This window comes from Phyllobates terribilis, unplaced genomic scaffold (assembly GCF_046119375.1).
Source record: "Phyllobates terribilis strain yellow unplaced genomic scaffold, ASM4611937v1 Scaffold_5__5_contigs__length_657084704, whole genome shotgun sequence".
Lineage (NCBI taxonomy): Eukaryota > Metazoa > Chordata > Amphibia > Anura > Dendrobatidae > Phyllobates > Phyllobates terribilis.
The window spans coordinates 32,303,490-32,329,062 of record NW_027362765.1 but is presented as its reverse complement, the minus strand read 5'-3'; the positions used below and the strand labels follow the sequence as shown (position 1 = coordinate 32,329,062).

The 25,573-nt window shown below is 47.7% G+C and overlaps 1 protein-coding gene across 1 annotated transcript in view; it reads right to left on the bottom strand.

Annotated features, from left to right (window-relative positions):
• LOC141271404 (uncharacterized) overlaps positions 1 to 25,573 on the bottom strand; it is a 106,246-nt gene that overhangs the window by 73,499 nt on the left and 7,174 nt on the right. The window contains exons 3-6 of the mRNA XM_073681490.1: positions 25,350 to 25,523; positions 25,146 to 25,269; positions 24,989 to 25,062; positions 24,081 to 24,167 (exon numbers count right to left, since the gene is read on the bottom strand). Coding sequence (XP_073537591.1) covers positions 24,081 to 24,167; positions 24,989 to 25,062; positions 25,146 to 25,269; positions 25,350 to 25,523 — 459 coding nt within the window. The remainder of the gene's footprint in view (positions 1 to 24,080; positions 24,168 to 24,988; positions 25,063 to 25,145; positions 25,270 to 25,349; positions 25,524 to 25,573) is intronic.

Sequence of the window (25,573 nt, the reverse complement as noted above, 5' to 3'; positions counted from 1 at the left end):
CCATCTTCCCATGGATGCGGACCAGATGGCCAGGCCCCTTGGCTGAGAAACAGCCCCACAGCATGATGCTGCCACCACCATGCTTGACTGTAGGGATGGTATTCTTGGGGTCATATGCAGTGCCATCCAGTCTCCAAACGTCACATGTGTGGTTGGCACCAAAGATCTCGATCTTGGTCTCATCAGACCATAGAACCTTGAACCAGTCTGTCTCAGAGTCCTCCAAGTGATCATGAGCAAACTGTAGACGAGCCTTGACATGACGCTTTGAAAGTAAAGGTACCATACAGGCTCGTCTGGAACGGAGACCATTGCGGTGGAGTACGTTACTTATGGTATTGACTGAAACCAATGTCCCCACTGCCATGAGATCTTCCCGGAGCTCCTTCCTTGTTGTCCTTGGGTTAGCCTTGACTCTTCGGACAAGCCTGGCCTCGGCACGGGAGGACACTTTCAAAGGCTGTCCAGGCGTGGAAGGCTAACAGTAGTTCCATAAGCCTTCCACTTACAGATGATGCTCCCAACAGTGGAGACAGGTAGGCCCAACTCCTTGGAAAGGGTTTTGTACCCCTTGCCAGCCTTGTGACCCTCCACGATCTTGTCTCTGATGGCCTTGGAATGCTCCTTTGTCTTTCCCATGTTGACTATGTCTGAGTGCTGCTCACAAGTTTGGGGAGGGTCTTAAATAGTCAGAAAAGGCTGGCAAAAGAGATCTTTAATCCACACATGTGAAGCTCATTATTCTTGGTGCCTGAACTACTTCTTAATACTTTAGGGGGACCAAACAGAATTCTTGTGGTTTGAGGGGTTGAATAATAAATGACACTCTGAATTAACTTTTAACGTTTAAAAAAAAAACAAAAAAAAAAACCAAAAACAAAATTTGCTGCAGTGCATTTCCCACTTCCAGGCTGATCTACAGTACAAATGTCACAATGCCAAGTTAATTCCGCATGTGTCAACCAGCTAAATCTGCAGGGGGTTGAATACTACTTGTAGGCACTGTGTGTATATATATATATATATATATATATATATATATACACACACACACATACACACATACAGGTGCTTCTCACAAAATTAGAATATTATCAAAAAGTTAAAGGGAATTCGCATCTCAAACATCCTGTCCCAATATGTAGTAGGTGTAATAATAATAATATTAGTAAATACCTCCAATTAGAAATGTAGTTTAGTTTTTATGATTTGCTATGTCCCTTTCCTCATGTGCAGAGCATTGCAGGACCTTAAATATCCATGGTTACGACCACTGATATAGTGACAGTTAGTTAGCTAGTTGCTAGTGGTCATAACTATGGATACCTAAGGTCCTGCAATGCCAGCACATAGCAAATCAGAAAAACTATACTACATTTCTAATTGGAGGTATTTGCTAATATTATTATTATTACATCCACTACATATTGGGATAGGATCTTGGAGATGGGAATACCCCTTTAATTTATTTCAGTTCTTCAATACAAAAGGTGAAACTCATATTATATAGAGTCATTACAAACAGAGTGATCTATTTCAAGTGTTTATTTCTGTTAAAGGGGTTGTCCACTACTTTAGATTACCCCCCCCAATGTATTCCCCTTCTGTTGCAGATAATGCCTGTGAGTGGCGCTATCACTGGCCGCTCACAGGCATCACGTGACTTCTGGCTGCTGCTGGCTCTGACATCCGCTGATGTCACGACAAGTGCTGGCAGCAGCTGGGGGTCTTTTCCTTCCTGGTTCCACGGTGGATGCCAGGCTGTGGGTGGGGTTACCCCCCCCCCCGCGTCACAACCGGCATCCGCCGCGCGCTCTGCCTCTCCCCATTCATTGGGGAAGCGCGTGGCGGATGCTGGGTGTGACGCGGGGGGTAACCCCGCCCACAAACCAGCAGCCACCGCGAGGACCGCAGCTCTGAGTCACGCCTCACTTGTCATGACGTCACGTGATGCCTGTGAGCGGCCACCGATAGCGCCGCTCACAGGCATTATCTGCAACGGAAGGTATTTACAAAAATTCTTAGGGGCCCCGGGGGGATACATTGGGGGGATAGTCTACAGTAGTGCACAACTTCTTTAATGTTGATTATTATGGCTTACAGCCAATGAAACACAAAAGTCATTATCTCAATAAATTAGCATACTTTATAACACCAGCTTGAAAAAGGATTTTAAAATCTGAAATGTTGGCCTACTGAAATGTATGTTCAGTAAATGCACTCAATACTTGGTCGGGGCTCCTTTTGTATCAATTACTGCATCAATGCGAAGTGGTATGGAGGCGATCAGCCTGTGGCACTGCTGAGGTGTTATGGAAGCCTAGGTTGCTTTGATAGCAGCCTTCAGCTCGTCTGCATTGTTAGGTCTGGTGTCTCATCTTCCTCTTGACAATACCATAGATTCTCTATGGGGTTAAGGTAAATATCAAGCACAGTGATACTGTTGTTTTTAAACCAGGTATTGGTACTTCTGGCAGTGTGGACAGGTGCCCAGTCCTGCTGAAGAATGAAACTACCATCTGCAAAAAGCTTGTCGGCAGAGGGAAGCATGAAGTGCTCTAAAATTTCCTGGTAGAGGGCTGCACTGACTGGTCTTGATAAAACACAATGGACCTACACCAGCACATGACATGGCTCCCCAAACCATCACTGATTGTGGAAACGTCACACTAGACCTCAAGCAGCTTGGAATGTGGCCTCTCCACTCTTCCTCCAGACACTGGGACCTCGATTTCCAAATGAAATGCAAAATTTACTTTCATCTGAAAACAACACCTTGGACCACTGAGCAGTAGTCCAGGTCGTTTCTCCTTGGCCCAGGTAAGACGCTTCTGACATTGTCTATTGGTCATGAGTGGCTTGACACAAAGAATGCGACACTTGTAGCCCATGTCATGTATACATCTGTATGTGGTGGCTCTTGAAGAAATGACTCCAGTAGCAGTCCACTCCTTGTGAATCTCCCCCAAATTTTTGAATGGCCTTTTCTTAACAATCCTTTCAAGGCTGCGGTTATCCTGGTTGCTCGTGCACCTTTTTCTACCACAATTTTTCCTTCCACTCAACCTTCCATTAATATGCTTTGATACAGCACTCTGTGAACAGCCACTTTCTTTAGCAATGACCTTTTTGTAGCTTACTCTCCTTGTGGAGTGTGTCAATGACTGCCTTCTGGACATCTGTCAAGTCAGCAGTCTTTCCCAATGATTGTGGAGTCTACTGAAACAGACTAAGGGACCTTTTTAAATGCATGGGAAGTAGGGATGAGCGAACATGCTCGCCACTACTCGGTACTTGCCCGCCCTGCATGTTTGGCGCTCTTTAGATAGCCAATGAACATGCAGGGATTGCTTGCCACGCACTGAAATGCCGTAGCCATGTTGGTTGTGGGCACTACAGTGATTCGCTGGCCGCACAGCGTCATCAAGTCTATTTAAGACCCAGTGACGCTATGCTTGTCATAGTCTACCCCAGAAACAGGCAGAGTAGGGAGAGCTGCTGCTGAATCAGGGAGAGATTTGCTTGTTTATAGTTATTATAGGTATTCCACAACATATACATATATCCATCTGAACTAACAGTCCTTCTGAGGACTAATCCAGCTGCATATATTCAGTGGTGATAGCAGGAGTTAGGCAAGCAGGCAGGCAGAGTATGTGGCAGTGCATATAGTGCAAGAGGGTCCATTGCACGTTGCAGCTGCTGCTGTGACAGATATTTGTAGACATAGCCAAATATAACAGGGGCCAGGGCTAATTTTTTTTTATCTTAATCCTGGTTATTTGCTTAAAAAGCAATCCAGAGTACACAATTTTTCTGCTCCATTTGCTTGTTAGCACTGCAGAATACAGCCAGATCTTTTCCATGTTACAATGATAAATATCCAGAAATTTTAAGTGAACATGGAAAATATTGGCCTCCACTTCCATTTTGTTGCAGTCTGTCGGTGAAGCTATTCACACGAGGTCACTGTGAAGAATAGTATTAGTAAACTACAGGCCTGCAATTTAAAACTATGGTTCTCCGTCAGACGTATCACATATAACTGCGTTCCAAAATCAGCCATTTCTGGCTTCCATTTACACTTTGTCGCAGTGTATCAGCCAAGCTATTTACACGAGGTCGCTGTGAAGAATAGTATTAGTAAACTACAGGCCTGCAATTTAAAACTATGGTTCTCCGTCAGACGTATCACATATTACTGCGTTCCAAAATCAGCAATTTCTGGCTTCCATTTACATTTTGTGGCAGTGTGTCAGCAAAGCTATTCACACGAGGTCACTGTTAAGAATAGTAACCTACAGGCCTGCTATTTAAAACCGTGGTTTTCAGTCAGACGTATCACTTATAACTGCATTTCAAATCCAGCCATTTGTACTGAACGTGGAAAATATTGTCCTCCATTTTTAAATGAGCAAGGCCCGTGGCAAGGGACGGGGAAGTGGATGTGATGGTGATGGTGCATGCAGAGGCCAAGAACGAGGTTGTCGGCAAGCTGAAATTGTGCCACAACAAACACCCACATCTTGTCGCTTGACCTTCCTGTCCCAATTACTAGGGGACCGCAGAACACCACTATTGAACACAGATCAGTGTCAAAAGGTTGTTGTTTGGATAGCAGATAATGCTTCCAGTCACTTTGACACCACCACCCTGTCTTCCACATGGTCAAGTCTCAGTAGCCGTGAGTCTGGACCGTATATTCCTCACCCTGATCCTCCTTCCTCCCACCATGCCGAGTGCCCGAGACAACGGATCCCACACTTGGACACTCAGAAGAGCTGTTCACTTTTCTATTTGTAGATTCGGGCCTCACGCCCGGCCAGCTTTGAGGGAGTCAAGAGAAGAACGCGTGTAGCGATGCCCAAATATTTGAGCAGCCACGGTCACAAGAAGGCAACTGTAGCAAAGTGCAATTACTGTCGCAAGAGGTGGATGATGATGAGACACAATTGCCAGAAAGTCAGGAGGAGGACCAGTGTGCTGAAGTGGAAGACGAGATGGTGGATGATATAGTAACTGACCCAACCTGACAGGGGGACATGCAGAGTGAGGACAGCAGAACACAGGGGGAGGGAGGCGTAACACCACAACAGGCCGGAAGAAGCAGTGTGGTAGCCGCAGAAACAAGGCGGGAAAGTGTTTCCCGTAACGCCAATACGACGGAAATTGCCAGTACAACTGTTAGGTCTTCCCGAGTCTGGTTGTTTTCTAAAGACTCTGCAGACAACCCGAAAAAATCCATTTGCACCACCTGCCAGGCCAGCATAAGCAGGGGTAGCAACACGTCAGAACATGTCCTCCCGACGCAGAGGATTGCGGGCCCTGGGTCAATCAGGGTTGCTCCCACATTCTACAGCTCCTGCACCTCCTCCTTCTCTTCAGTCTCCATCTCCGAAATGACCATATCAGTCAGAAGCTGGAAGCACTGCACCACGGCCTTGACCAAGCAGCAATAGGCTGTGCTGAAGCTAATATGCTTAGGTGACAAATCGCACAATACTGAAAAGTTGTGGGCAGCTCTGAAAGAGCAGGCAGATTTGTGGCTGACACCGCTGACCCTACAGCCAGGCATGGTCGTGTGACAATTGCCAGAACCTGGTGGCGGCTCTGAAGCGAAGCGAGCTCACACACGTACCATGCCTGGCCCACGTGCTTAACCTCGTGGTTCAGCGGTTTCTCAAAATCTATCCAAATCTGCCTGTCAAAGTATGCTGCCTGTGTGCCCATTTTAGAAAGTCAGCTACAGCTTCCGCTGCCCATGTTGTGCTTCAGCAGCGTTTGCAGCTTCCAGCTCACTAACTGGTGTGCAATGTCCCCACGCGTTGGACCTCTAAATTGCAGATGTTGGGAAGGATTTGTGAGCAGAAGAGGGCAGTTGTTTGCTACCAGCATCAACAAGGCTGTCTTTAGTCAGGTCAGACTCCACACATAAAACCTCAGAGTGGACATGGATGTCAGACATATGTACCATCCTCCAAAACTTTGAGGACTCCACCAAGATGGTGAGCGCGATGACGCCATAATTAGCGTCACCATCCCGCTTCTCTGTCTTCTGAACCACTCTCTGCTCACAATTAAAGAGGATGCATTGCAGGCGCAGCACGATGAGCTGGAGCAAGGAACCATACAGGTGATTCCACACAGCCCAGCCTCATCTTGTCCCACTGTGGATTAGGTGACAATGAGGAGGAGGAGGAAGAACAGGAGCTAGTTTCCTGCGCTATAGACGGTAATACCTGCACAACTGTCATACCGTCTGTTCAGCGTGGATGGCCTGAGGACAGGGAGGAGAGCATGGTCCGTCGTCCTCTTAGTGAGGACACGGAAGTATTGCCTGTTAGCAGTCTGCACACATGGCTGAGTTTATGTTACGCTGCCTTTCTTGTGACCCTCGCGTTGTCCAAATTTTGAGTGACAGTCATTACTAGTTGGTGACACTTCTAGACCCAAGCTACAAGGAGAACTTTCTGTCTCTCATTCCCAAGCCAGAAATGCCTAATAAAATGGGGCAGTACCAGAAGGCCCTTGTTGAGGAATTATTAAAAAGATCTGAAAACGCTGGTGGCAGAGGTCACAGTTCATTGGACAACCAAGGAGTACAGGCGAGAGAGACACAAATCCAATCCAGCAGAGGAAGGGGAACACTGTCAAAGTTCTGGGACAGTTTTCTCAGACCCTCCCATCGCACAGGCCCTGATGCGCGGGGTACTCTCACAAGAAGGGAAAAGTTTCTGAAGATGGTGAGGGTGTACCTTGCCGACCGTACCAACGTCCTCCGTGATTCCTCTGTGCCTTATAATTATTGGGTATCCAAGCTGGACACATAGCATGAACTGGCACTCTAAGCCTTGGTCTGCCGCTAGCGTTTTTGTCAGAGCGGGTTTTTAGTGCCACTGGTGAAATTATAACAGATAGGTGAATCTGCCTGTCAACTGAAAATGCTGACAGGCCCCATGTAAAAATGAACAAGGGCTGGATTGGGACAGACTTCTCAACACCACCGAATAATAGTAGCATAACAAACTCAAATACAGTGTCTTTTTTTGGGAGGTCTAACTCTATTCCCATGCATCTCTGTCTTTACACCCAGACATGGATATACGCATCTTGATTTTGTCTATTTGCTCTTCTCCTCCTCCTCCTCATCCTCCACCACCATATCTATATCTCTTGCAAGGGGCATTGGAGTTCCTCCAAATTTTTGGCAGCCGATGCAGTCACAAAATACCCAAGAAAAGTATGGGAGACCCACTCCTTTCTAATGGGAACATGTCGTTACTGTGGCCCAGCTCTGTGTGTCTTTAACCCCTTCCCGACCCGTGTCACACCGTTTGTGACATGGAAAACAGTTCGTTCCCGACCCATGTCACAGCGTCTGTGACATGGAGGGAAAGAGCCCCTGCAGCGTCTGCGAGCGGGGTCGCTCAGGTGTCACAGTTGCTACTGCAACTAGACAACCTGTAGTTGACCCCACAGGGGGTGGATTAACCCCCCCGTGCCTAAAACCCCTCCGATTGGCAGTTTCACTTTCACTTTTAGTGAAACTGCCAATCGGAATGAATGAAATATTTCACCAATGGAAATTGGTGAAATATTTACTTTCTGGGCATGGCCTGATGCATATAGCATCAGCCATTGGCTGGGGGGAGTCTCACCTCTGTGTCACCCCCCCCAGATCTGATTGGGGGGCTAGCGTCACATGGACACTAGCTCCAATCAGATGTCGAGCGGTGTATTTACTATGGCTGACCAAACTTTCCAGATCCATCCCTTCCGTGGAGCCAGAGGAGTTTGGTCACGCCGATCCGCTGCTGCCACAGATCATCTGCCCCGCCGCCGATCGTCTGCCACCTCCATCGCCGCCACCGATCCTCTGCACCCGCCGCTGCCACCGCTGCGGATCTGCCGCCGATCCCCTGCACCCGCCGCTGCCTCCGCTGCTGATCCGCTGCCGGTAGTATCCCCCCCCTTATCAGATTTCCAGCCCCCACTTCCCCCCCAACCCCCCTTCCACTCCCCTCCACCCCTCTTCCACCCCAGTCCCAATTTCTCACCTGTACCCCGACCTCCGCTCCCTCTCTCTCCCACGTCTTCATCCACCGGCTGCTGCTCTCCTTCTGACAGCCGGTGGACTGTGATCACAGGCAGCAGCAGACTCAGTGTAAATCTCCTGCGCCTGTGATCACACCACCATCCCCCAGTCCCAGGGATCACACCATCATCCCCCAGTCCTAGTGATCTCACCCACCATCCCCCAGTCCTAGTGATCTCACCCCCCCAGTGATCACCAGCCCCCTCCCCCGTCCGAGTGATCACCCCCCCCTGCTGCTGCCAGCTACTGCCTGCCGGCCCCTACCCCCCTTGCTGCTGCCGGCTCCTGCCCCCCTTCTGCCCCAGTGATACCCCCCCTGCTGCTGCTGGCTCTTCCATCTCCTCAGCCCCCTCCTGCGCCCCGTGCGCCTGAGCGCGCCCCCTCCTGCGCCCCGTGCGCCTGATCGCGCCCCCTCCTGCGCCTGATAGCGCCCCCTCCTGCGCCCCGTGCGCCCCCTCCTGGGCCCCGTGCGCCTGAGCGCGCCCCCTCCTGCGCCCCGTACGCCTGAGCGCGCCCCCTCCTGCGCCCCGTACGCCTGAGCGCGACCCCTCCTGCGCCCCGTACGCCTGAGCGCGCCCCCTCCTGCGCCCCGTACGCCTCCACATGTGATTTACACCAAGCACTCACACATACACACGTACACTCACACTAATAATAAAGTTTAGATTTTTTTTTTTTACCCACAGCACACAAAATGTCCCGCCCGTCCCGCCCTAGGGCGTACTCAGCTGAGGAGGCATATTCCTTTATTGCCTCCGAAGCTGATAGTGAGGGAGAGGACCCCACGTTCCTCTATTTGTCACGGGTGTGTTGCCACGAAGATCGTCACGAGTACACAGCCTGACTTCTCGCAGCTGACTTGTTGGTGCTTTGTGTTTTCTCGGCAGTGTAGGTGTTAATTCTCTCTCTCTCTGGGCTAGCTGAGGTCCAGCCTCGCCCAGCTGCAATCAATGCTTCTTTAGTGAGACTCCTTTATATTCCTGCTGGTCTGTTTGGGAGGTGTCGGTGAAAGCTTTTCATTCAGACTTACAGAGCGGATCGTGGTGTTTGGAGTTGCTGAGATAAGTGTATTTGGAAGTGTGTTTTCCCTTTCCTCGCTTTATCATTTATCTCCTTTCCCGTTGGTGTTCCCTCTGTTGTAGTTGTTTAGAAGTTATATGCAAGGTGGTTTTGGTTTTTCCCTTGTACTGTCTCGTTCGTCTAAATACTGTGTGTGGGCATATTATTTCTGGTTCCCTATTGTTGTGATCGGGGTCCTTCTCAGGACTAGATTACTTAGGTGCAGGGATCCTCAGAAGGTAGGGGTTACGCTGGCGGCCTGGACCTCTGTACCTTTAACAGTACCTCCAGGATGAGGGATTAGTCAGGGCCCCAGCTTAGGGTCAGCTTAGGCCCCCTACCTCCAGTATTCTGTGACAGTGTGACATTTTCACCGACCATCTTAGTTTTTCTCCAGCTACCATGGATCCTGTAGCCGGTCTAGCTCGGCAGTTGCAGAGTTTGTCCATGGGGCTGGCGGACGTTAGGTCCAAGGTTTTGCATCCTCTGGAGCAAGCCGGACCAGAACCTAAAGTAGCTCTCCCTGACAGGTTCACTGGGGGGCGGGACAAGTTTTTTGTTTTCCGGGAGGCATGCAAATTGTACTTTCGGCTGCGGCCTCGGTCATCGGGCAGTGAAGAACAAAGGGTGGGAATTGTCATCTCGCTCCTACAAGGGGACCCACAATCTTGGGCGTTCTCTCTTCCCCCAAGCTCCCCGGTTCTCCAGTCAGTGGATAGGTTTTTCGCTGCTCTGGGACTCGTATATGATGACCCAGATCGGATCTCCCTTGCTGAGTCTAAGTTACGTAGGATTCAGCAGGGAGATCGTCCGGCGGAGGAATTCTGTTCGGAGTTCCGTAGGTGGGCCACGGACACCCAGTGGAATGACCCGGCTCTTAGGAGCCAGTTTTGTCATGGTTTATCCGACAAATTACAGGATGTGTTGGCACAGTATGACTCTCCCGCGTCACTGGAAGCCGCTATGGCCCTTGCTATTCGCGTTGACAGACGGCTTCGGGAGAGGTGCGGGATAACTCTACCCCCTGTAATGTCTCCACCTCCTACAAGGTCCCCTCATATGGTGGTTCCCCTGGTCAGTCCGGAGGAGCCTATGCAATTAGGAGGGACATCATTTCGGGGAAGGGGACCGGTGGTGCGCCATAAGACAGGAAGGTGTTTTCTCTGCGGGAAAAAGGGACATTTTATTGGGGGGTGTCCATCCCGTCCCTTGCAGAGTAAAGAGTCGTCGAAAAAACTGTTGATCCCAGGTTGTGTGGTGGACGGCAATCTGGGAGTAGGTATTTCGTCCCTAGGTTCGTCTCAGTTTCTCGTACCGGCGGAGGTGGTGGTGGGTACGAGAACTGAGAGGATATCTGTTCTTCTGGATAGTGGGGCCGGGGCTAATCTGGTTGATGCTCGGTTTGCCCGGGTTCAAGGTATGCGATTGAGTGAGTTGGCTAAACCCATCCCCATATTCTCGATCGATGCCAGACCTCTCGGTCAGGGAAGTTTTTTGCAAGCTGTGCATGGCGTAAAACTTCAAGTGGGGGCAATACATAAAGAACTGTTGTCTTGCTACGTGTTGGAGGGTCTTCCCACTCCTATAGTGTTGGGCCTTCCTTGGTTAGCTAAGCATAACCCGGTTATTAATTGGCAAACCAGAGAGATAAGCCAATGGAGTAAATTCTGTAATAAAAACTGCATGAACACGGTCATCGGTGCGGTTACTCCTTGGGTCTTACCTCCATTTCTGGCGGACTTTGAGGATGTATTCTCGGAGAATGGGTGTCAGGAACTACCTCCTCATCGCGTGTATGACTGTTCTGTAAAACTGCTCCCTGAGGCCAAGTTACCTAAAGCTAGGTTGTATAACCTTTCTGGTCCTGAGAGGCAGGCCATGAAGGATTATATTTCTGAAAGTCTGGCTAAGGGGCATATTAGACCTTCATCTTCTCCGGTGGCCGCGGGGTTCTTCTTTGTTAAGAAGAAAGATGGAGGCCTACGCCCTTGCCTGGATTTCCGTGAACTTAATCGGATTACGGTCCGAGATCCGTATCCGCTCCCACTTATTCCCGATCTCTTTAATCAGATCGTGGGCGCCAAATGGTTCTCTAAGTTGGATCTCAGGGGGGCGTACAATCTGATTAGGATGAAGGAGGGGGATGAGTGGAAGACGGCTTTTAACACTCCGGAGGGGCATTATGAGAACCTTGTCATGCCATTCGGTCTGACTAATGCCCCGGCGGTGTTTCAACACTTTGTTAATGATATTTTTCGCCACCTGGTGGGACAGTTTGTTGTCATATATCTGGATGATATCTTAATTTACTCGCCGGATCTGGTGTCTCATCAGGAGCACGTTAGACAGGTGTTACAGATCTTGCGGGATAATAAACTGTATGCCAAGTGGGAAAAGTGTGTGTTCGCCGTACAGGAACTCCAGTTTTTAGGCTTCCTGGTTTCAGCGTCCGGTTTTCGTATGGACCCTGGGAAAGTGCGGGCAGTTCTTGAGTGGGATCGGCCGGAGAATCTTAAGGCACTACAACGTTTCCTGGGGTTTGCTAACTATTACCGGAAGTTCATTCGTAATTTCTCGTCCATGGTTAAGCCTCTCACAGACATGACTAAAAAGGGGACGGATTTTTCTAGGTGGTCTGACAAGGCTTGTCAAGCATTCTCCTCCTTGAAAAAATGTTTTGCCTCGGCACCCATACTCATTCAACCTGATGCGTCTCAGCCATTCTTTGTAGAGGTAGACGCTTCCGAGGTAGGGGTGGGAGCAGTATTGTCACAGGGTTCGTCCCCTGGTAAGTGGCATCCGTGCGCCTTTTTCTCTAAAAAATTGTCGTCCGCTGAGAGGAATTACGATGTCGGCAATAGGGAACTCTTGGCCATTAAGTTAGCTTTTGAGGAGTGGCGCCATTTTTTGGAGGGGGCAGTTCATCCGGTCACCGTCCTCACCGATCACAAGAACCTGCTATATCTGGAGTCCGCTAAACGTCTGAATCCCAGACAAGCTAGGTTGTCATTGTTTTTTACCAGGTTTAATTTCGTCGTTACATATCGTCCTGGGTCTAAAAATGTAAAGGCGGATGCCTTATCTCGTAGTTTCCCTGGGGCCGGGAATGCGGACGACCCGATTCCTATTCTTCAGGAGGGGGTGGTGGTTTCGGCAGTATGCTCTGAGCTGGAGGAGGAGATATTGGAGGCTCAGGGAGACGCCCCTGTTGGACCTCCGGGGAGACTGTTCGTTCCAGATCAGTTGCGACAAAAGGTGATCGAGGCACACCATAACTCAGTTTTTGCAGGACACCCGGGGAGTAAAGCAACTGTGGATCTCCTCTCGCGTCGGTTTTGGTGGCCTAACTTACATAAAGAGGTGGTAACTTTTGTCGCGTCCTGTGGGGTTTGTGCGCGCTCTAAGACCTCACATACCCGTCCGTCTGGGGCCCTCTTACCTTTGAAGATCCCGGAGCGTCCTTGGACTCATCTGTCTATGGACTTTATTACTGACCTCCCTCCGTCTTCGGGTAAAACGGTCATACTCGTTGTAGTGGACAGGTTCAGCAAGATGGCACATTTTATCGCTCTTCCGGCTCTCCCTAATGCTAAAACTCTTGCGCAGGTGTTCATTGGGGAGATTGTGAGGCTTCACGGGGTACCCTCCGAGGTGGTGTCTGATCGGGGGTCTCAGTTTGTGTCCAAGTTCTGGAAGGCGTTTTGTGCACGGCGGGGGATGCATTTGTCATTCTCGTCGGCTTTTCATCCTCAGACCAATGGTCAGACGGAACGTATGAACCAGAGCTTGGAGACATATCTTCGGTGTTTTGTGTCAGAGAACCAGGAGGACTGGGCTTCTTTCCTACCTCTGGCAGAGTTTGCTCTCAATAATAGGCGAAGCGAGTCCACTGGTAAGTCCCCGTTTTTTGGGGCATATGGTTTTCACCCCCAGTTTTGTACTTTCAGTAGGGGGGGCTCTTCGGGGGTTCCGGAGGAGGAACGATTTTCCTCATCTCTCGCTTCAGTATGGAGAGGGGTGCTGAAGAATCTGAATACTATGGGGAACCGATACAAACGTATGGCTGATAGGAGGAGACTGTCTGGTCCGGACCTAAGTGTGAACGATCAGGTATGGTTGTCTACCAGGAATATTAAACTTAAGGTTCCCTCCTGGAAACTGGGTCCCAGGTTCATCGGGTCGTACAGAATCAGTTCTGTTATTAATCCGGTGGCATTCCGTCTTGACCTCCCCCCTACGTTTAAAATTCACAACGTGTTTCACAGATCATTGCTTAAGAGGTATGTGGCGCCGGTGGTACCGTCACCTTTACCTCCCCCTCCTGTGGTTGTCAATGGTAACTTGGAGTTCCAGGTATCGAGGGTCATTGATTCACGCTTTAATCGCCGGTCCCTTCAGTACTTGGTTCATTGGAAGGGGTATGGTCCTGAGGAGAGGATGTGGGTTCCTGCGTCGGATATTAACGCAGACCGATTAGTTCGGGCCTTCCACACGACTCACCCAGATAAACCTGGCCCTGAGGGTCCAGAGGCCCCTCGTAGAAGGGGGGGTACTGTCACGGGTGTGTTGCCACGAAGATCGTCACGAGTACACAGCCTGACTTCTCGCAGCTGACTTGTTGGTGCTTTGTGTTTTCTCGGCAGTGTAGGAGTTAATTCTCTCTCTCTCTGGGCTAGCTGAGGTCCAGCCTCGCCCAGCTGCAATCAATGCTTCTTTAGTGAGACTCCTTTATATTCCTGCTGGTCTGTTTGGGAGGTGTCGGTGAAAGCTTTTCATTCAGACTTACAGAGCGGATCGTGGTGTTTGGAGTTGCTGAGATAAGTGTATTTGGAAGTGTGTTTTCCCTTTCCTCGCTTTATCATTTATCTCCTTTCCCGTTGGTGTTCCCTCTGTTGTAGTTGTTTAGAAGTTGTATGCAAGGTGGTTTTGGTTTTTCCCTTGTACTGTCTCGTTCGTCTAAATACTGTGTGTGGGCATATTATTTCTGGTTCCCTATTGTTGTGATCGGGGTCCTTCTCAGGACTAGATTACTTAGGTGCAGGGATCCTCAGAAGGTAGGGGTTACGCTGGCGGCCTGGACCTCTGTACCTTTAACAGTACCTCCAGGATGAGGGATTAGTCAGGGCCCCAGCTTAGGGTCAGCTTAGGCCCCCTACCTCCAGTATTCTGTGACAGTGTGACATTATTCCTCTCATTCTTCCTCCTCCAGTGACACCGAGCCGGCACCAAGACGACGTCAGAGGTCAAGGCATCGTACGGAGGCCGTGGAAGAAGACCCACAGCCATCTGTAAGTAACCCTCAACCTGGTGCTAGTCACGCCCAACCTAGCACCAGTGCCCCCGTGTGGACCCCCGTCCCTGAAAATTACGCTCCACGGATTCCTGATTTCCTTCCCCAATCAGGAATCCAGTTTGAGACAGCAAACCTCAGGGAAATAGACTTTTTCAAAGTCTATTTCTCTGAGGCCATTGTCAGTCTCATGGTGGAGCAGACTAACATTTACGCCCAACAATTTTTGTCTGCAAACCCAAATTCAATGTTTCCTACTTGGAGTCCCGTTGACTCAGTAGAAATGTTGAAATATTGGGGACTGGTACTTCACATGGGGATTGTGAAGAAACCAGAAATCCGTCAATACTGGAGTACCGATATTTTATATCAAACTCCAGTGTTCGGAATGGTGATGACCCGCAAAAGATTTGAGGTCATTCACAAATTTTTACATTTCAGGGATAACGCGGACAGCCTTCCCCATGATGACCCGAATTTTGACAGACTGTTCAAAATTCGTCCGGTCATAGAACACTTCAGCAACAAGTTTGCTGAAGTGTACGTTCCCCAAAGGGAAATTTCTGTGGATGAATCCCTCATCCACTTCAAAGGGAGGCTTCAATTCCGACAATACCTGCCCAGTAAGAGGGCCAGGTACGGAATAAAGCTCTACAAGCTGTGCGAGAGTGCCTCAGGGTACACTCACAGCTTTAGAGTTTACGAAGGAAAGGATTCGAGGATTCAGCCCCCAGAATGTCCACCTGCTCTGAAGGTAAGTGGGAAAATAGTGTGGGATTTGATCCGCCCACTGCTTGATAAAGGTTACCATCTATACGTTGATAACTTTTATACAAGCATTCCCCTATTTCAGTCCCTCTCTGCCAGAGCTACCGCCGCTTGCGGTACTGTGCGCAGAACCCAGAGGGGTCTCCCTTTGACGCTAATTGAGCAGCTTCTCCCAAAGGGTGATAGCCGAGCTCAATGTAGCAGCAACATGGTTGTGGTGAAGTACAAAGACAAAAGGGACGTCTTTTTCTTGACCACAATCCATGGTCCCGGCACCACGGCCACCAACGTTAGAGGTACCCCAGCACCGGTCCGCAAACCGGACTGTGCCCTGGGGTACAACAAGCACATGGGGGGAGTTGATCTTTCTGATCAAGTCCTCCAGCCCTACAGTGCGATGAGGAAGGCGAAAGTCTGGTATAAAAAACTGGCCGTGCACATCATTCAAATGGCACTGTATAACGCATACGTGCTGTCACGATGTGCAGGCCAGACCACCAACACCTTCCTCAACTTCCAGGAGGCGGTGATAAAGGCCCTGATTTTTAGAAGCGAAGAAGAAGCGGGCCCCAGCACCCCTGGAACTCGAGTCTCCCGTGTGGTACCAGGGCAACATTTTCCTGGTGAGGTCACGGTAAGAAAAAGGTGCCGGGTCTGCCACAAAAGGGGGATAAGAAAGGTCACCCGTTTCCAATGTGAAATGTGTCCTGATAAACCGGGACTGTGTTTGAATGAATGCTACAAAATTCATCACATGTCCCCGGACTAAACACATCCTGACCTTCCCTACAGAACTCACCCACACTAGCATGACATGCGAAACATCACACACACACACAACAACCTCACGTACACTACAACACCAACCTATGTCAGGTTGGTGTGTGTGTTGTAGTGTTTGTGAGGTTGTTTGTGTGTGTGTGTGGTGTATACACCACACCGCACACCAAACTCACATACACTACATCTAGATAAGTTCCCTGGGGGGTCTAGTTTCCAAAATGGGGTCACTTGTGGGGGAGCTCCAATGTTTAGACACACAGAGGCTCTACAAACGCAACATGGTTCCAATTTGTTAGCGGACACCATGTCGTGTTTGGAGAGCCCCTGTGTGCCGAAACATTGGAGCTCCCCCACAACTTACCCCATTTTGGAAACTAGACCCCCCAAGGCACCTATCTAGATGCATAGTGAGCACTTGGAACCCCCAATTGCTTCACAAATTGATTCGTAAAAATGAAAAAGTATTTTTTTTCCACTTTTTCATTTTTACGAATCAATTTGTGAAGCACCTGAGGGTTACAACTGTTCACTATGCATCTAGATAGGTGCCTTGGGGGGTCTAGTTTCCAAAATGGGGTCACTTGTGGGGGAGCTCCAATGTTTAGGCACACAGGACCTCTCCAAAAGCATCATGGTGTCCGCTAACAATTTGAGCCAAAATTGTTAGCGGACACCATGTTGCGTTTGGAGAGGTCCTGTGTGCCTAAACATTGGAGCTCCACCACAAGTGACCCCATTTTGGAAACTAGACCTCCCAAGGCACCTATCTAGATGCATAGTGAGCACTTGGAACCCCCAAGTGCTTCACAAATTGATTCGTAAAAATGAAAAAGTGGAAAATAAAATACTTTTTCATTTTTACGGATTAATTTGTGAAGCACCTGGGGGTTCCAAGTGCTCACTATGCATCTAGATAGGTGCCTTGGGGGGTCTAGTTTCCAAAATGGGGTCACTTGTGGGGGAGCTTCAATGTTTAGGCACACAGGACCTCTCCAAACGCAACATTGTGTCCGCTAACAATTTGAACCGAAATTGTTAGCGGACACCATGTTGCGTTTGGAGAGGTCCTGTGTGCCTAAACATTGGAGCTTCCCCACAAGTGACCCCATTTTGGAAACTAGACCCCCCAAGGCACCTATCTAGATGCATAGTGAGCACTTGGAACCCCCAAGTGCTTCACTAATTGATCTGTGAAAACAAAAAAGTACTTTTTTTTTTACAAAAATTTTCTTTTAGCCTAAATTTTTTAATTTTCACATAAGTAACAGGATAAAATGCATCCTAAAATTTGTTGGGCAATTTCTCCTGAGTACACCGATACCTCATATGTGGTCATAAACCACTGTTTGGGCGCATGGCAGGGCTCAGAAGGGAAGGAGCGCAATTTGACTTTTGGAGCTAATTTTCCAATCAAAAAGTGAAATGGCGCTCCTTCCCTTCTGAGCCCTGTCGTGCGCCCAAACAGTGGTTTATGACCACATATGAGGTATTGGTGTACTCAGGAGAAATTGCCCAACAAATTTTAGGATGCTTTTTACCCTGTTACCCATGTGAAAATTAAAAAATTTAGGCTAGAAAAAAAAATTTGTTAGAAAAATTAAAATGTTCATTTTTTTCTTCCATGTTGCTTTAGTTCCTGTGATGCACCTGAAGGGTTAATAATCTTCATGAATGTAGTTTTGAGTAGCTTGAGGGGTGCAGTTTTTTGAATGGTGTCACTTTTGGGTGTTTTCTGTCATGTACACCCCTCAAAGGGACTTCAAATGTGATGTGGTCACTAAAAAAAATGGTTTTGCAAATTTTGCTGGAAAAAAGAAAATTTGCTGATGAACTTTGAACCCTTCTAACTTCCTACCAAAAATTTTTTTTTTCCAAAATTGTGCTGATGTAAAGTAGACATGTGGGAAATGTTATTTATTAACTATTTTGTGTCACATCACTCTCTAGTTTAGCAGAATAAAAATTCAAAATTTGAAAATTGCGAAATTTTCAAAATTTTTCCCATATTTTTGATTTTTTCACAAATAAACGCAAATATTATCGACCTAAATTTAATACTAACATGAAGCCCAATATGTCACGAAAAAACAATCTCAGAATCGCTAGGATCCGTTGAAGTGTTCCAGAGTTTTTACTTCGTAAAGGGACACTGGTCAGAATTGACAAAAATGCCAAGGTCTTTAGGGTCAAAATAGGCTGGGTCCTGAAGGGGTTAAATTGTTAGTGGGGTTGTTTCTAAATTTTGGCAGCCGTTGGACTCACTGCATTCCCTATAACTGTATAGCAGACCAGCATTTGCAGTGTGTCTTCAGCAAAATGGTGCCGGACAGTGCGGTATGGGCACGCACGTACTCCGGCGCCGCACTCTTCCCCCAGCCTCCGGCAGAACAGGACACAGCAGCGCTGGAGCACAGGGAAAAAAGGTGAGTATAAAGTGGTTTTTTTTGTATCTGTGCAACGTTAAAGGGATGAGGGGGTCACACATACCAGGATTGGGGGATGAGGAGGCAACAGATACCAGGATTGGGGGATGAGGGGGCAACAGATACCAGGATTGGGGGATGAGGAGGCCACACATACCAGGATTGGGGGATGAGGCGGCCACACATACCAGGATTGAGGGATGAGGGGGGCCACACATACCAGGATTGGGGGATGAGGCGGCCACACATACCAGGATTGAGGGATGAGGGGGGCCACACATACCAGGATTGGGGGATGAGGGGGCCACACATACCAGGATTGGGGGATGAGGGGGCCACACATACCAGGATTGGGGGATGAGGGGGCCACACATACCAGGATTGGGGGATGAGGGGGCCACACATACCAGGATTGGGGGATGAGGAGGCCACACATACCAGGATTGGGGGATGAGGGGGGCCACACATACCAGGATTGAGGGATGAGGGGGGCCACACATACCAGGATTGAGGGATGAGGGGGGCCACACATACCAGGATTGAGGGATGAGGGGGCCACACATACCAGGATTGGGGGATGAGGGGGCCACACATACCAGGATTGGGGGATGAGGGGGCCACACATACCAGGATTGGGGGATGAGGGGGCCACACATACCAGGATTGGGGGATGAGGAGGCCACACATACCAGGATTGGGGGATGAGGCGGCCACACATACCAGGATTGAGGGATGAGGGGGGCCACACATACCAGGATTGAGGGATGAGGGGGGCCACACATACCAGGATTGAGGGATGAGGGGGGCCACACATACCAGGATTGAGGGATGAGGGGGGCCACACATACCAGGATTGAGGGATGAGGGGGCCACACATACCAGGATTGGGGGATGAGGGGGCCACACATACCAGGATTGGGGGATGAGGGGGCCACACATACCAGGATTGGGGGATGAGGGGTACCATGTATACCAGAATAGGGATGTGGGGTACCATGCATACCAGGATGAGGGATGGGGTGCCATGCATACCAGGATGAGGGGTACCATGCATACCAGAATAGGAATGTGGGGTACCATGCATACCAGGATGAGGGATGGAGTGCCATGCATACCAGGCTTGAGGGATGAGGAGGCCACACATACCAGAATTGGGATGAGGGGTGCCATGTATACCAGAATGAGGGGTACCATACATACCAGAATAGGGATGCAGGGTACCATGCATACCAAGATGATGGATGGGGTGCCATGCATACCAGGATGAGGGGTACCATACATACCAGGATAGGGATGCGTGGTAACATGCATGCCAGGATGAGGGATGGGGTGCCATGCATACCAGGATGAGGGGTACCATACATACCAGGATAGGGATGAGGAGTGCCATGCTTACCAGAATTGGGGATGAGGGGTACCATGCATACCAGAATTGGGGATGAGGAAGCCATGCATACCAGGATGAGGGATTGAGTACCATACATACCAGGATTGGAGGATGAGGGTTGCCATACATACCAGGATTGGGATGAGGGGTGCCATGTATATCAAATTTGGGATGAGGGGGCCATGCATACTAGGATGAGATGGGGTGCCATGCAAACCAGGATTGGGGATGAGGAGTGCCATGCATACCAGGATTGGGGATGAGGGGTGCCATGCATACCAGGATTGGGGATGAGGGGTGCCATGCATACCAAGATTGGGGATGAGGGGTGCCATGCATACCAAGATTGGGGATGAGGGGTGCCATGCATACCAGGATTTGGGATGAGGGGTGCCATGCATACCAGGATAGGGATGAGGGGTACCATTCATACCAGGATTCGAATGAGGAGACATGTATAACAGGATAGGGATGAGGGGTACCATGTATATGAGGAAGAGGGATGGGGTGCCATGCATACCAGGATAGGGATTAGGGGTACCATGGATACGAGGATTTGGGGTGAGGGGTGCCATACATACCAGGATTGGGGGTGAGGGGTGCCATGCATACCAGGATTAGTGGTGAGGGGTGCCATGCATACCAGGATAGGGATGAGACGTGCCATGCATACCAGGATAGGGATGAGGGCAGCACATAACAGGATGGAGGAACAGGATTGGGGAGCACAAATACCAGGATGGGGGCAGCACAAATACCAGGATGGGGGAAGCACAAATACCAGGATGGGGGCAGCACAAATACCAGCATGGGAGACCATATACCAATAAAAATGCTCGCCACCCGGGCATAGAACGGGCTCAATAGCTAGTCTATAATATAACCAGGGATGTGTCCTTCTGTCCGAAGCCTCTATAGACTGAGCATGCTCAGTGTGGCACCATGACGACAATATGTCCAGGACAAGAGAGAGAGAAAGAGACAAATTCACCCCCATATTTTCAGTACATTATATATACAGCAGTCAGCATAAGTGAGTACATCCCCCTGTATTCTGAAAAATATTTAGATTTGAGAGTCCTCAGTGGTTGATACCTTTTAATGGCTAACTGAAAAGATGGTAACAAATTGCAAGCTTTCGAGACTACTCAGGTCTCTTCATCAGGCATAGTATAACACACAATCTGAAGAGTCACATATTTATACACAATAAGACACACTAGAGAAAAAAAAAGAAAAAAAAATGCAATAGGTAAGACAGGTGATGAAAAACAGTTTTTATGGAAGAAATAAACAGTTCTGGCTATAAATATTTTAGCAGTAAATAGATAAGGACTGTGAAGGTTTTATTGTCCTGTGTCCAGTGTTGTGATGACCTCACAGGTCTGAGAGTCTGAGGAACACCTTGATGGCCTCAGAAAGACCTTTTTGAAACAGGGCTACCATCCGAGAACAATTGAGAACCAGATTACAAGAGCCACCAGAATATTGAGGAATCATCTCTTACATTACAAAACTAAACAAGAAAGCAACCGGGTGCCTCTAGTAGTCACCTACAACCCAAATCTGGAGGCGCTAAGAAGAGCTGCACGGAAACTACAACCCTTACTACAAAAAGATGCACGATTACAATCCATATTTCCAGACCCCCCACTTCTGTGTTTCAGGCAGCCCCCAAATCTAAGAAGCATCATGGTCAGAAGCTCCCTGTAATCTCCTCCAGCTACAGGTACCTTTCCTTGCAACCAGAAAAAATGTAAAACCTGTCCATGTATAACGACCACAGACAAGATAAAGATTCCCAATTCACATCAGGACTATAAGATCCCAGGTACGTTCAGCTGTATCACATCTAACGTAGTGTACTTAATTATATGTACCAAATGTCCAGCTGGGGGTCTTTATGTAGGGGAGACAGGGCAAAAACTTAGAACAAGGATGAATCATCATCGCCACACAATAAAAGAAAAAAGAATAGATCTGCCTGTAGCCAAGCATTTTTGTTCCCCTGATCACAGCATAATAGATATGAAATTACCGGTATTAAAAGGTAACTTCAAATCTCAAAGAGAAAGAAGAATCTCAGAATATAAACTGATGATGACCTTTAACACTTTCAGAGCAGGAATGAATGTGTCGCATGGATTTATGTCATTCTACATCAACTAAGGAATGTGCTCCTCAGACTCTCAGACCTGTGAGGTCATCACAACACTGGACACAGGACAATAAAACCTTCACACTCCTTATCTATTTACAGCTAAAATATTTATAGCCAGAACTGTTTATTTCTTCCATAAAAACTCTGTTTTTCATCACCTGTCTTACCTATTGCAAATTTTTTTTTCTTTTTTTTTCTCTTGTGTGTCTTATTGTGTATAAATATGTGACTCTTCAGATTGTGTGTTATACTATGCCTGATGAAGAGACCGGAGTAGTCTCGAAAGCTTGCAATTTGTTACCATCTTTTCAGTTAGCCATTAAAAGGTATCAACCACTGAGGACTCTCAAATCTAAATATTTTTCTATCTATTGGCTAACATGGTACAAGAATATATATTTTCCCTATACCTGTATTCTGAGTAATTTAAATCTACAGCGCTCAGTGTAAGTGAATACACTCCCCTGCATTCTCAGTACATCTTATATATGTTGGACGCGTCCTTCTGTCATCAGCCGGGATGGGTGGCGCCTGTGCAGTGAGGCGCCATAGTCAGCACGTGTGCATACATTACGGTGCCAATTTATTGAAGACACTGTATATGCGAATTTGCAGATGTCTTTAAAAAAAAAAAAGGTGCAGGATGGCGCATGTGTTGACTCCGGCTCCATTAATAAAGTTAAAAATGTACGAATAAAACTGCTCGCCACCCGGGCGTAGAACGGGTTTAATAGCTAGTATATATTTATATATAAGTTGGCTAATGGTCGCCGCGTAGTCGCTGGGAGGTATGTGTCACAGGGATGACTGGTCTCTGTGATGTAACTCGGAGTGTTTCTCTAGTGCATGTTGCAATAAGAGGACTAATTGGTGCACCTGGGAGCCGGGTTACGGGTAGTTTATAGAGATGGGAGGGTCTAGCTACCACATACCTCACCTCTGGGTGAGGTTAACAGCCTATATAATGGAGGCTGTTGGTTCGGTTTACCAAGAGACTTTGCCTAAAGTGCCGTACTGTATATATATATATATATATATATATATATATATATATATATATGTATATATATATATATATATATATATATATATATATATATATATATATATATATACACATACATATCTCTATCGATGTTTACTGTATATAAAATACTATATAATTGCATCTCATGGCTCAATCGGCATAATCCAATGGGCCCAATGCATTTCCATTCAGTTATTCATGTCAGCATCATCATGTCAACCCATTGGGAGTTTTTGCACATGATTTTCCTCCTTTCTAACTATATTTTTACCCTGCCAGAGTCACTGACACCCCCACATCCTGCCCTGGTTAGTGCACCTGTGCCCCTTCCTCCCATCCAGGTTTTTATTTTTTTATATTATTATTTTTTATTTCATTTTTTTCAATGTTTTATTTCCTTTCCTCATCTCTCATTTTTTTCATCCTCTGTCACCTTCCCTCCCATTCTCCCCCCTACACTATTTCAGCCTCTCTCTCCTATTTCCCACATCTGTCCTACATTTAACCTTATTCCAATCCTCTTTGCTTTAGGCCATGTCTCCCACTTCCATATGTCAATGATTCACATTACAGGAACTGTCCCCCACTCTATAGAGCATGCCGCACTATCGAAGCCTTGTTTTGATTTCTCTCTATGCGTCACTTTTGGCTTACGCTAAAGAGAAGTTCCACTCTGAGCGGTCCTTTTACCAGCCGCGGCTACCACCGACGCCACACCAACGCTGGAGCTCGTGCAACGCTGTTCATCTCCCTCACTTGTCCGGACTATTAGGCCAGGGCCGCACTATCAGTACTTGCTCAGTATTCGGTCAGTATTTTTTCTCAGGAGTGGGAGCCAAAACCAGATGAGGAACAATCAGAGAAAAGGTATAATAGAAACAAGTCACCAATTCTGCATTTTGATGTAATTGGCTCATTCTCTAGTATGATAAAGACTTGTACTGCCTTGATGATTATTGTGTACTTTTACGTTGCTTTTTGTTTTTCTTCGGGAATTTACTTTTATCTATATGTCCATACATTGCATTAAATGACTCACTGTATATATTCTACAGCACAGTAATGTCTTATATATTTTTCACTTTACCTTTAGAGATGTTAGAAAAAAAACCTGGAACGGATCAAAACGAAACAGATCGCTTTCTATCCTGATACCCAGCACTGTGGTGAAATCCTGTATTTAATTGAAATAAATTCAAGCATTTATTTGAAATCCTCTGCGAGTGCGGCTGATTATCTCCTAGTATTTATCGTTGGTTGGAAAATCCCTTTCATCTCTCCTGCTCTTTGCCGTTACTGTACATCAGATGCAGTTTTCTCGCTGTCACATACTATTACATGATGACAATCGCACGGGTTGTTTAACTCCTCGGATGCTGTGGTTAATAGCGACCGTCTCATCCAGGTGGTTAAATATTACATCAGCATCTCGCTATGTGATCGCAGGACGTCGATTGTTACCATGGCAGCCAGGAAAAATAACAAACGTTCTGATACTCGGAGATTGATGACATAAATGTGATATTTCTTCCCAAGTAATGAGAAATTATTGTGGAAAAGTCGTACAACAAATATTCCCCATATGTAATTGTTATCACAGTAATTGTACATTTATTACGGGAGATAATAGAGGAGGGGCCGTCTGTCATCTGTTACCAAATATATGTTACATCAGTTACATTATATGAAGCCGAAAATGTACGAAGTTCGGAACGGAGTGTACGAGGTGCACGAAGAGGAGCCGCATGCGTACGAGGTGCACGGAGCGGAGCCGCGTGGATACGAGGTGTGACAGCATCTATTTCTAAGCAGCTATCCAACTCAGGTCAGGAGAGCAGGCGGCCAGTCTGAGGATTGCGATGCAATCCTCGAGCAATTAATGTGGCAGTCTGACTGAATCAGTGACACCAATTATGATGAAAATTGGAAAGATAATGAGCGCAATAGGGTCTTATCAGGGTTAAAAACGAAAAGTAAAACAAAGAATATGCTCACCTTCAAGGGTTTACAGTCCTGTTGAAGAAGACGACAGGGACATCTCTCTGGTGTTGTCCTCTTACTGGATAGAACTGGAGGAAACACATACAGGGACTGAATTCATTCTTTACATACAGATAATTATAGGCAATGTGTATTTAGTCCTGTCTATTACCTGGTGATGTGAGGGGCTGGGGAACCTCCATCATGACGTCCTTGTACAGATCTCTGTGTCCTTCTAAATACTCCCACTCCTCCATGGAGAAATAGACGGTGACATCCTGATACCTTATAGGAACCTGACACATACAATGATAGTCACCCCCCGATCCCTTCATAGCGTTACTGTATAATGTCCCAGCATTCCCAGCAGTGTCACCTCTCCAGTCAGCAACTCAATCATCTTGTAGGTGAGTTCTAGGATCATCTGGTCATTGATGTCCTCATGTATCAGAGGTGGAGGCCCTATGATTCGGCTCAGGGGTCTTCCCCATCCCTCAGACACAGGGGCCTGACAGCGCTCACTAGAGGTCTTCTTCACCACTATGTAATCCTAGTTATGGAGAGACACATTAATAAATCTCACTACAGACATTTCCAGAG